This window comes from Gymnogyps californianus, chromosome 3 (genome assembly GCF_018139145.2).
Source record: "Gymnogyps californianus isolate 813 chromosome 3, ASM1813914v2, whole genome shotgun sequence".
In the NCBI taxonomy this organism is placed as follows: domain Eukaryota; kingdom Metazoa; phylum Chordata; class Aves; order Accipitriformes; family Cathartidae; genus Gymnogyps; species Gymnogyps californianus.
The window spans coordinates 87,191,562-87,204,799 of NC_059473.1; the positions used below are offsets into that span (position 1 = coordinate 87,191,562).

A 13,238-nucleotide genomic window follows, 5' to 3' on the forward strand; every position below is an offset into this window, starting at 1 on the left:
AATAAATTTACATGATTTGAAAAATGAATGTTGTCTGTAGATTATTCTTGCTTCTGAAGAACTGGCTCCAAGTTATCTAGTTGAATGTATATTGAATTATTTTTTTCATAAAGCATCTCATGTGCAGCTTTCAGCTCTCCTAAGGTTGCATTGATTTAATCTACTCCCCCCCCCTCCCCGACTTTAGGTTTTCTGCTCATATGTGTCTCTCTTTTTGTTGTTTTTGTTTGTTTGTTTGTGGTTTTGTTGTGTGTTGGTTTCTTTGTTTTTGTTTTTTTTTTTTTTTTTGCAACTGATATGTAACATCTTGAAGTACTTGTGTATGGAGAAACGCTGGTTGAGCTGATCTATAGTGAATTATGATTATAGTCATAATACTGAGAGAAAGTATTTATTTAAGCTGCATGGGTGGTACTGTGCTGCTGTAGTGAGATCTACTGATTTCTAGAGGCAGGATCTGTGCAGACAACAGGACAACTGCCTGTGTAGACCATTTGCCTCCAGGGTTTCTGCAGGATGCTTGCTGCTTTGTCTTGACAGCAGAGATCCTGTGGGCATTACTTATAAGAGCAATGGTGAATTTTAGAAAAGACTACTGATAGCTTGTTATTTCTTCATAACCAGAACTTTCCAAGGATAAATGGATGAATTATGAAAAGTACTGGTTTTTTTCCCCCCACAGATATCCAAAGACTTTTACAAGTATGAAAAGTTCTTTGCCAAATGAGTCTTCAAAATATGCTTGCTTTCTTTCAAAATATTCTGGTGTGGATGGTGAAACTCCTATAATCTTTTAATCAAGTGTTTCCCTATTCTGTGCTGCCAAAGAAACTGTACTGCAATCCAAATGGGTTAGTTGCTCTGGGAAGATTTGTGTCCCTTCCCTATTTATATCAGGGGCTATTCCAGAACACTAAATGCTGTGAACTTTTACAACCATTGAACTATCTTGACAGTTGGCAGTGCTCCTATTTTCTTCTCTTTTTGGGTTTCTGTGATTTTGACTTTTCTCAGTAGAACTTCTGTAGTAACACTTGTACTTTTAGCATGTCTGTGTGCAAGGTGAAATGAAAGGATCAGTGAAAGAAAACTCAGCTTAGGGTCACGCTGTCAGTTTTGGTGTAGACCACCAACACAGTTAGTTATGGCATGATCAGGCATAAATTCAATTACAGCAGCTCAGGTGGTAATTAGTAAAACTGACATAACTCAGGTTTGACTGAGACACCGAACTTGGACTTACTTTTGAGTCTTCATGTCAGCTTTGTGTCTCGTACGCTTATTTTTTTGCACTGCTGTTAAGCCATGGTGTTTCCTGTCTGATCATTCGATCACATCTTGATAACTATATTGTTCTTTTCACTGGTCTTACTAAGTGCAATCACATCCAAAAAGGCACTTTTCTGTTTTTTTTTTTTTCTTTGCCAACCTTCTGAGCCCCACAACAGTTTCTGTCTTCCTTTACCATATCAGATTCAAGCTCCTAGTCTCCACTTTCAGCTGCTTGTGGTATATGCTCAGCACCTTTATTACTTCTCATTCACTGCCAAGATGTTGACTTCTTGCATCTGGCCTTTGATACTAGTTTCTGTTGAAATTTCTTCAGTTTATTTTCTCCGGTCAGAAGGTGTGCTCTGCTAGGCTGCTGCACAAGTTTGAGAAGACCTTTGTCTACGCAGCTGCCTTGTTATTCTTCCTGAAACTCTACTTTAGTACTCTTGTTGCAAAGATCAAAGAAAACTTTACAAAGGTAACTCAGGTGTGTTACAGCTATCATGCTGTTTAGTGTCTCTTGTGGTTTTTGTCTTTTTTCACTATTTTTTTCTTTCTACTTGTTCACTGTTTTTTCTTGTGTACAGAATGTTACCTCTATAGAGCAGTCTTCTGTGAGATTAGCACAGAGAGGTCTAAATTAATGACTTGGGCTCCCAAGTACTGTCATAATGTAAAGAAATTTTTAGAAAATTCAGATGTCTGCAACCGAACCAAGCTCACAAGTTGCTGGTGATAGCGTAGTAAGCTTTGGGGTTTTCTTTGTGTGTAATGTGAGAGGAATGTGCCTTGGCTACATTTGTCAGTGTTTTAATGAAAAGTGGTTCAATAGTTGGCTGGGACTTTGCAATACTGCATTGTTAGATAACCAGTGATAGATAGGAAAGGTGTTTCTTTTGAATGAAGCTCTGCAGATTTATACCAGGCAAAGTTCTGGTCCACTTAATAAAGGAAAAACTGGAGTAAAAGATCTTTTAGCTGAATCTAACTGAATTAGCCTCATGTATTTCTTACGGCATTAAAACCTCTGTTATTTTTAATAGATTTTCAGGCATCATTTTATCTGGACACAGCAACATTCTTTTTTTTTATATATACATATATTCTGAACTTTTCTCTTTGAAATATTTTCTTTGTGATAATTGCATTGAACTAAATTATCTGCTTTCCTGAAGCAATAGGTTTAAACTTTTAACTGCAAAAAATTCATTCTAAAATGCTTTTTTGTAACTTCTGTCATGATTGCCTTTTTTTAGCACTTAATATAAATCAAAATAGTAGCGATTTAAAGGATATACCTTTAAGTATAATATCTTAACATTGCCTTTGCAGGTACATGATGCTGATTGATGGCAAGAATGAAGTTTACATGATTGATAGAGACAATTCCATTTTTCATGTATCTAATCTGGAATTTCCGTTTCGTAAAGACCTTCGCACACATCTAACAAACACTCTTCTGGATGGGGTAAGGAGCATACTGTATAATTATTGTAACAATTTCAGTGCCGTTTGCTTTTGTTCAGAAACAGGGCCAAGTCTTTAGGCCTGGATCAGTGAATCATGGGATTTCAGGAGTAATATAGATTCAGTCACTGGCTGAATGTGGGAATCACACTTTGTAAGTCATTTCTTATCTACAGAATAGCAGTGATGACTGCTCCGGGGGAAGCTGTTTGTCTTTGAAATAAGTCAAGGTATTGAGATGACATTCTCTGAATATGAGAAAAGGCTTGAAGAGAATCTAAAGAAATTATTGCAGAACCTCATCTCTTGTTATAGCTTTATGTTTTGATACAGTAAACATGGTCAATTTGACCCAGTTAATGTAAATATTTCTAAAATTGGATAAAATTTTCATCATCTTTTGATAGACTTCTGTGAATTGATGTCTTTGCTTCTGTCACTTATTTTCAGCTGATCTGAACTATTGACTGATTTAGAAATGGCTTAGTTATATTTGTTTAAGACTAAAACATTTCTAAGTTGTCATGCTAATTTAAATTATGTAAACTTACTAATGAACTTTTTAAGCTAGTTGTAAAACAAGCTGTAAAACATCTGTATTTGTTGTTTGAAGGCTGGCCTGGAGTATTCGTGGTAAACTTTTCAGAACAGTAGCCACAAGAATAGATTATTCCTTTCTTGACCTTCCTATTTTACATGAGCAAAAGAACTTCATTAGCTCTCACACTAAATACCTGTCACTGTAGATGAATGCAGTTTCCTATCATATTTCAGCACTGGAGGCGCTCTCTATTGCTGTGACTCTTGCTTGCTGAAGTACTGAATATCTGAGACGATCTTCCATATTGGTCTTCTGAAGCCTAATGCACCTTTCAGATATGGGAAACCATATTGTAATGGTTAACTTTCTTTCCTTTCTCAGGCCTTTGTTAGTATCCTTCTTGAAATGTCACTTCTGTGAATGATCTGTCTTACTGAACACACATTTACACATGAAGCATGTATAATTGAATCTGTGAGGATAATTATTGCAAGGAACAATGTATTATGTCAGGGACATAGAAGCAGATAATAGAATATTTTCCACCACCTCTGCTTCACTGAAAAATTGAGAGCATAATGCAAGAAATGCCATACTGTCAGCTCAGAAGTGGTTGCACAAGCTGTCATGTCTGGTAGAGCCTCTTCAGCCAGGCAGCTTCCTAATGACCTACATAATAATATTCTTAATGACATAGATTAGGTTCCATACTGTTGAGATAAAAAGCCTGGTACTGTTTTTTATTCCCTGCTCTTTCTAAGGCTCTTGAGAAAGTGATGGCTTGCCACTGTCCATATGGTGCAATCCTAGGTGTTCTTCAGGGAAACTGCTGCTCTTTTTTGCATTTCAAAACAGATGATTTAGTAAGGGTGGCTAGTATGTACATGGTGAAAGACAGGGATGCACATATATTGAGATGTGTGCATAAATGTGACTGTGGGGTGTGGGAGAGGGGCTCTGATCTGGTGTGTTGTGTTTCCCAGATTTATATTTTAAGTGTCTTAGAGAATAAATGAAGTTCTCTCAGTTACCAAGGACATGAACTATAACTTCACTTAATTTGTTGTTTTGTAAAAGTTTGACTGTTATAGTGCATTTCAGTATTTCACTTTATTGGCATAAAATTAGTCTTACCGTGATTTCCCCCCCCCCGCCCCAGTTTTTTCATGAAGTGGAAAGCAAAATGACATTAAATGAACAAGTACTGGTTGAATGAAGTACCTTGAGATAAAACTGAAACCTTTCAATGGATAAATACTTTTTATAGTACAGATTTCTAAATGTATTTAAGTATGGTCAGTTAAAAAAAAAAAAGCTGTCGATGGAATATTTTTCTTTTCAATTGAAAATCCTTTCAACAGGTTTGAGAGTAAAATTTGCCTATTTGAAGCATCAGAACAGCTTAACTTTCAATTGAAAATCCTTTCAACAGGTTTGAGAGTAAAATTTGCCTATTTGAAGCATCAGAACAGCTTAACTTTGTAATTGAATATTTGTTTAATGTTGGTGCCAAATGATAATTTCCATGACTTTTCCTTTACTCTGGATATATGCATGATTTCTTTCTTTTTTTAATCCATGGGAAGAAAAATTTGGCTTTTTTGTGTTAACATATTTTGCTAATTAGTGCTGAAGGGCTGTTGAAATTAATTCTTTAATTACAGGTTGAAGTAGTTCATACTTATTGCCGTTGAAGTAGCTTTCTCTCTTTCAAAGAATGAAAGTATAGAATGAGGTGGCCCGATTGGCATTGCTTTACAGTAATCTTAAAAAGCACGAGAAAGAAGGAAAGACAAAACAGATACCAGTGCCATGCAGCAAAACAACTACTGGTGTTAAGAATACAGAAGATTAGGTAATTTCCCCTAACTTTATTTAAATGACAGCGTATATAAAACTTTCATAACGGCAATTTCCATGAATTCAATGATCTATTAACTTGCTTTAAGGCTTCTGGTGTAAGCCTTTCATGTGGTTGTCTTTGAGAATTTCAAATGCATTTACGGTTCACTTGAGGCTGAGATTACTTGCAAACAGTTCTTACTATGATCATTTACGTCTTGGGTGATGAGAGATCTGCAATACTCTGTGCTCATGGCCAGCTCTTCCATTGTGATTGTTCTCCTGGCATGGAAGAAAGTTTTCTGCAGAACTCATTAAAGCTAATTTGAATATTACCTACAGGTGACTAGTATAATATGAAGTATTCCTTTAGAAGCCAAGTATTTTGCATCCATACTGCTATCTGAGGGAATGCATAGATTTCTGTTCAAGTGTTTTGGCTGTCATGCAAGAAAGCCAATTAGTTATTTTCAGGAACTTTCTTGGCATTCTGCTTAGCTTTTGAACAGTTGAGTAGAAAATGCAGTGGCATTCTTAGGCTTGAAATACTTTTTACAATTTTAATACAATTCTGTATATATTTTATTTATATATAAAATATTGTTCACACTTGAAAACTTAAGAGGGCCAAAGACTCCGAAAGTGGAGAGCGAGATTGAGATTGATTTATGTTTTTGTATCCGTATAGACCTCACTTATTTGTAAGCTTTCTCAGAAATGGCATATCTTACAACTTTTTGAGTTTGCAAAGGCTGGTACTTTGTGCAAAATAGATTAAAAACAAAAAAAAAAAAGAAAAAAGCTCTTTTTATTCCTGAAATACAGCAGTGACTAGAATTGTGTTAAAGGTGAATGGACAAAGGAAAGGCAAGGCACAGGAGGAAAAGGAACAATAAACAGATGTGTGATTAGATCTGATTCCATACTCTGTGTCAACAAAAAATACATTCTGCAAGTGGCTGGTAAAATGAGATTCTTTGCTTTGTGATTAAATTTTGGATTATTTTAAGTCCAAGTTGCTTGCTAGATATGTGATTCAAGGGAAAAAAAAAGTCCATGAGCTGTCAGTCCAGCATTGTTCTTTTGATACTTGTCCAGCTAAAAGCTCTTAGCACAGTTGCTGTTTCTAATATGCTGTAAGACTATGCTCTGCAGCACCAGAAGATTAAGAAGATTAACACCAGCACAATTTTGAAAGATTACATCAAAGAAATTGGCCATTGGACCTTGTTCTGCAAGCCCGCAGGTTAAGCTAATGCCTAAACTAGCAGCTAATGGACAAGTGGTAAAGATCATACTTATTGGCAGTGGTAATTTTAAAACACACAATAGTGGCTGTAAATCTACATGGGGTCTATAAAAGGAAATGCATGGATGCAGTGCGTCTTATGGATACTTTTGTGTTCTATTATCATGTCATGTGAGTGGTTTTGGGTTTAAGTTTTTAGTTATCTAAAAATCGGCTTAAATATAGCCTTACAGTATCAGGTTATTGCTCAGATCAGAATAAGTGAGTTTGAATGTGATCATTTCCCAAATACTACATTTTCCCAACCGTCTCTGAACTTGCCTTTGAGGTCTGTTCCCTGAGGTATTTTTCAATGCTCATAATTTCAAGGCAGATTCTGAAATCAGACTGTTAAATAATGATGTGTTAGAGTATTTCTAATCTGAATCGTTCTTATGATCACTTTACGGCTTTTGCCTTATGACAGTTGTATTGGTGTAACTAATGGAGCAGTGAATGTTGTTGTCGTGATGGAGATGAGCAGCGCAGGAATTTGTCATCTCTACTTCTAAGGCATATTATGCTACTGTTTATTTGCTCTGGTAGCTGGGATTTCAGTCAGGATGTGAAAAGAGAACAAGAGGCAGGGGAGGAAGAAAAGAAGTGAGGATGTGAGGAAAGAGGCTAGTTTGATCAGTAATAGAGTCAAAAAGGTTTATACATGTCTGAAGTAGAGAAAAAATTTCTTTGTAAAATTAATTCTGTGTTAAAGCTGAACATTCCAGAGAAGGTTTAAAAATCATTCTTGGTCCTCTTGGCTGTATTTTTATAATTCTTCTTAAACTGAATATCCAGAGATTCAGATTTTGAAAATTAGGCTGTCCTGGTTTCGGCTGGGATAGAGTTAATTTTTTTCACAGTGCTGCTGTGTTTTGGATTTAGTGTGAGAACAATGTTGATGATAACACTCTGATGTTTTAGTTGTTGCTAAGTAGCGCTTATCCTAAGTTAAGGACTTTTCAGTTTCCCACGCTCTGCCAGCAAGCAGGTGCACAAGAAGCTGGGAGGGAGCATAGCCAGGACAGCTGATCCGAACTAGCCAAAGGGGTATTCCATACCATAGAATGTCATGCTCAGTATATAAACTGAGTATGTAAACTGGGGGGAGTTGGCTGGGAGGGGCGAATTGCTGCTCAGGTATGGGTCAGCGGGTGGTGAGCAATTGCATTGTGCGTCACTGGTTTTTTTCCTTGAGTTTTATTTCTTTTTTTTTCTTTTCTTTTTTTTCATGTTCCTTTTCATTACTATTATTATTATTATTATTATATTTCATTATTATTATTGTTAGTATTATATTTTACTTTATTGATTAGGCCATTCTTATCTCAACCCATGAGTATTATCTTTTTTCCCGATCCTCTTCCCCATCCCACTGGAGGGGGGAGGAGTGAGGGAGCGGCTGCGTGGTGCTTAGTTGCTGGCTGGGGTTAAACCATGACAGTCCTTTTTGGCACCCAACGTGGGGCCTGAAGGGTTGAGATAACGACAGATCTGACCAGAGTGTGTTAAAAAGAATTTGTCATAAGCATTCATTATATTAGTTTAATAGTCACTAGTCACAATGTTGATTTATTGGCTCTTAGAGTTGTGGTGCTCATTCATAGAGTTGAGTGTGTGTCACCTCACTTGCTGTATATAGTCCCTGTGCTGCTGCTTGTCACCCATAAGGTGAGGTGGATTAATGTTTTTGCTTTGCTGTACTATGTAACACTGGTTTATGGCACGATAAAATTATTGGTCATGGGACTAATCCAGTATTTGTACTCAGCACTGCCATTATCTCCGTACCTCAGGAGCTGTCTAGCGGAAAGTATTAATAATTACACCCTTTACCTTTTCTCCTCGGAGAGCCAGTCTATAGGGGAGACACCTTCCTCTTCTCCTCCAGGCTAATTACAGTAGTGTTTGATAATTTTGAAAATTTTGAATATCCTTGGAATGTTGAAACTAACATGGTCCTATTGCTAGGAACTAGCATGTTCCTGAATGTGGTTCAGGTCTTGTTCAGGGTTAAACAACTATTTAAGAGGATCACCCAGAGATCTGCCCCAAGGCTGGAGAGTTATGAGTGGCAGGGTATGTGGGATAGCATGGGCAAATGCCTAGGATGGTGGGTACCTCCAGTGTTTTGGAGCTTCACCCTTGAACAAGTGCAGAATCCTGAAAAACTAGTAGAACATTTGGAAAAAATATGCTGTCACCCTGACAATTCCAGGGAGACAAAAATCACTGCAATGTGCTGGGGCCTGGCCCATGCCTACCGAGCCCTGTTCAACACTATTCAGTACCCTCAAGGGGAAGAGAAGGTCTCTGGATCTGACAACAAAATGACAGGCACTGCTACTCCAACCCCGGCAACAGGCACTGCAGCCACTCCAACCCCTGTGACAGGCACTGCAGCTGAACCAGAGAACCAACCCATGCCGGTGTCAGTTGCCCCTGTACAGAAGAAGAAATACTCAAAAGAGACAGCTCGCTTAGTGAAGGATGAAGGTGAACCAGGGTCATGATGAGAACAGGAGGAAGAGGCAGAACCAGAGATAATCACCCGATCCCTATCCTTGAGTGAGCTGCGAGATACGCGAAAAGACTTCAGCCGTTGTCCAGGTGAGTACAGTATCACCTGGCTGCTCTGACGCTGGGATAACAGAGCCAGTAGCTTGGAATTAGAGGGTAGGGAAGCCAAGCAACTGGGATCCCTTTCTAGGGAAGGGGGCATTGACAAAGCGATTGGAAAAAAGACACAAGCCCTCAGCCTCTGGAGGCGAGTTCTGTCAGGCATGAGGGCAAGGTATCCCTTCAAGGAAGATGTTGTATGCCATCCAAGCAAGTGGACTACCATGGAGAAAGGCATCCAGTACCTGAGGGAATTAGCTGTGTGGGAGATGGATTATTATCACCTGGATGATGCGCAGTTACCCACAGATCCAGATGAAGTCCACTGCACACGACCCATGTGGTGGAAGTTTACACGGAGCGCACCATCGTCTTATGCCAACTCATTGGCAGTAATGGACTGGAAGGACGAAGAGGGACCAACGGTGGATGAACTGGGTGGCCGACTCTGGCAATATGAAGAAAATCTCTCTTCCTCCCTCGTCTCGGCTGTGGAGAAACTGCCAGACCTACTAGCCGAGAAATGGTCCTGAGAGTTCCAGTGATTTGAGGGTAAGTTCTGCCTCCCACCTTTACAGACCAATATCTCAGCTATTAGGAATAAGCATCCCTCTGCTCAAGAGAGAGGAGATAGAAGGTACACACCACAGGGTACCCTGTGGTCTTAGCTGCGTGAACACGGAGAGGATATGATGAAGTGGGGTGGAAAACCTACCTCGGTCCTAGATGCACGGGTATGTGAATTGCAAGGAAAACCAATCACAAGTGAGGGTTCTTCCAGGAAAATTGTTGCTCCAGTCTCCAGTGGGCAGTGTGAGCGGTGTGCCAGACAGAGTGGAAGGGCTGATCTTACTCCTGACCCTATGAGAAGGAATTTGAACCCATTTTTACAAAAAGTGAGTGGAGAATCCTGTGACCAGGGCTAGAGGGGCCCTGCCTCCAGCCAGGTGGAGGAGAGGGACAACCAGGTTTACTGGACTGTGTGGATCCGATGGCCTGGCACATCAGACCAGAGTATAAGGCTCTAGTAGACACCGGTGCACAGTGTACTCTAATGCCATGAAGCTATAAAGGGACAGAACCCATTTGTATTTCTTGGGTGACAGGGGGATCTCAACAGCTAACTGTATTGGAGGCTGAAATAGGCCTAACTGGGAATGAGTGGCAAAAACACCTCATTGTGACTGGCCCAGAGGCTCCATGCATCCTTGGCATAGATTATCTCAGGAGAGGGTATTTGAAGGACCCAAAAGGGTACCGGTGGGCCTTTGGTATAGCTGCCTTGGAGATGGAGGAAATTGAACAGCTGTCCACCTTGCCTGGTCTCTCCAAGGACCCTTCTGTTGTGGGGTTGTTGAGGATTGAAGAACAACAGGTGCCAGTCGCTACCACAAGGGTGCACCGGCGGCAATATCGCACCAACTGAGACTCTCTGATTCCCATCCATACGCTGATTCGTCAGCTGGAGAGCCAAGGGGTGATCAGCAGGACTCACTCACCTTTTAACAGCCCCACATGGCCAGTGCGAAAGTCTAATGGAGACTAACAGTAGATTGTCATGGCCTGAATGAAGTCACGCTGCCACTGAGTGCTGCTGTGCCAGACATGCTAGAACTTCAGTATGAACTGGAGTCAAAAGCAGCCAAGTGGTACGCCACAATTGATATCACTAATGCATTTTTCTCAATCCCTTTGGCAGCAGAGTGCGGGCACAGTTTGCTTTCACTTGGAGGGGCGTCCAGTACACCTGGAATCGACTGCCCCAGGGGTGGAAACACAGCCCCACCATTTGCCATGGACTAATCCAGAATGCACTGGAAAAGGGTGAAACTCTGGAAGACCTGCAATACATTGATGACATCATTGTATGGGGCAACACAGCAGAAGAAGTTTTTGAGAAAGGGAAGAAAATAATCCAAATCCTTCTGAAAGCCAGTTTTGCCGTAAAACAAAGGTCAAGGGACCTGCACGAGAGATCCAGTTTTTAGGAATAAAATGGCAAGATGGACGTCATCATATCCCAGTGGATGTGATCAACAAAATAGCAGCTATGTCTCCACCAACTAGCAAAAAGGAAACACAAGCTTTCTTAGGCATTGTGGGTTTTTGGAGAATGCATATTCTGAGTTATAGTCTGATTGTAAGCCCTCTTTATCAAGTGTCTCGGAAGAAGAATGATTTTAAATGGGGCCCTGAGCAACAACAAGCCTTTGAACAGATTAAACGGGAGATAGTTCATGCAGTAGCCCTTGGGCCAGTCTGGGCAGGACCAGATGTTAAAAATGTGCTCTATACCGCAGCCGGGGAGAATGGCCCTACCTGGAGTCTCTGGCAGAAAGCACCTGGGGAGACCCAAGGTTGACCCCTAGGGTTTTGGAGTTGGGGATATCGAGGATCTGAGGCCCGCTATACTCTAACTGAAAAGGAGATATTAGCAGCATATGAAGGAGTCTGAGCTGCCTCAGAAGTGGTTGGTACTGAAACACAGCTCCTATTAGCACCCCGACTGCCAGTGCTAGGCTGGATGTTCGAAGGGAAGGTCCCTTCTACACATCATGCAACTGATGCTACATGGAGTAAGTGGGTTGCACTGATCACACAACGAAGTCAAATAGGAAATTCCAGTTGCCCAAGAATTCTAGAAGTAATCACGAACTGGCCAGAAGGCAAAGATTTTGGAATATCGCCAGAGGAAGAGGTGACGCGTGCTGAAGAGGCCCCACTGTATAATAAACTGCCAGAAAATGAGAGGCAATATGCCCTGTTTACTGATGGGTCCTGTCACATTGTAGGAAAGCATCGGAGGTGGAAGGCGGCTGTATGGAGTCCTATACGACAAGTTGCAGAAACTGCTGAAGGAGAAGGTGAATGGAGTCACTTTGCAGAGGTGAGAGCCATCTGGCTGGCTTTAGACATTGCTGAACGAGAAAAATGGCCAATACTTTATACTGACTCATGGATGGTGGCAAATGCAGCAATGGAAACAGAGTAACTGGCAGTGCAGAGGTAAACCCATCTGGGCTGCCCCATTGTGGCAAGATATTGCTGCCTGGCTAGAGAACCTGCTTGTGAAAGTACATCATGTAGATGCTCATGTACCTAAGAGTCAGGCCACTGAGGAACATCAGAACAACCAACAGGTAGATAAGGCTGCTAAGATTGAAGTGGCTCAAGTAGATCTGGATTGGCAACATAAGGGTGAATTATTTATGGCTTGGTGGGCCCATGACACCTCAGGCCATCAGGGAAGAGAAGCAACATATAAATGGGCTCGTGATCGAGGGGTGGACCTGACCATGGACACTATTGCATAGGTCATCCATGAATGTGAAACATGCACTGCAATTAAGCAAGCCAAGCAGATAAAGCCTCTGTGGTGTGGAGGACGATGGCTGAAATAGAAATACGGGGAGGCCTGGCAGATTGACTATATCACACTCCCACAAACCTGCCAAGGCAAGCATCACGTGCTTACAATGGTGGAAGCAACCACTGGATGGCTGCAAGCATACCCTGTGCCCCATGCCACTGCCCGGAACACTATCCTGGGCCTTGAAAAGCAAGTCTTATGGCGACACGGTACCCCAGAAAGAATTGAGTCAGACAATGGGACTCATTTCCAAAACAACCTCATAGACACCTGGGCCAAAAAACATGGCATTGAGTGGGTATATCACATTCCCTGTCATGCACCAGCCTCTGGGAAAATTGAGCGATACAATCGATTGTTAAAGACTACATTGAGAGCAATGGGTGGTGGGACCTTCAAACATTGGGATACACATTTATCAAAGGCCACCTGGTTTGTCAACACTAGAGGATCTGTCAATCGAGATGGCCCTGCCCAATCAGAACTTTTATGTACTGTAGAAGGGGATAAAGTTCCTGTAGTGCACATAAAAAATATGTTAGGGAGAACAGTCTACATTACTGCTGCCTCAGGCAAAGGCAAACCCATTCATGGGACTGCTTTTGCTCAAGGACCTGGGTGCCCTTGGTGGTGATGCGGCAAGATGGGGAAGTCTGATGTGTGCCTCAAGGGGACTTGATTTTTAGGTGAGAATAGCCAATAGATTAAATTGTATGATGTTGATTGCTACATAATCCTGCCACAGTATATCATTATTACTGTAATTGTTATATGCTATGTCAATGGTATTACAGTAAGAATCACTTAGATTAGTGAAGAATGAACTTTGATAAAACTGAGCA

At 40.9% G+C, this 13,238-nt stretch overlaps 1 protein-coding gene across 2 annotated transcripts in view; it reads left to right on the forward strand.

Annotated features, from left to right (window-relative positions):
* Positions 1-13,238, forward strand: part of RNGTT (RNA guanylyltransferase and 5'-phosphatase) — a 200,779-nt gene that overhangs the window by 46,885 nt on the left and 140,656 nt on the right. For both annotated transcript variants that reach the window (XM_050893968.1, XM_050893969.1), the window contains exon 9: positions 2,605-2,740. In XM_050893968.1, the coding sequence (XP_050749925.1) occupies positions 2,605-2,740 (136 nt within the window). The remainder of the gene's footprint in view (positions 1-2,604; positions 2,741-13,238) is intronic.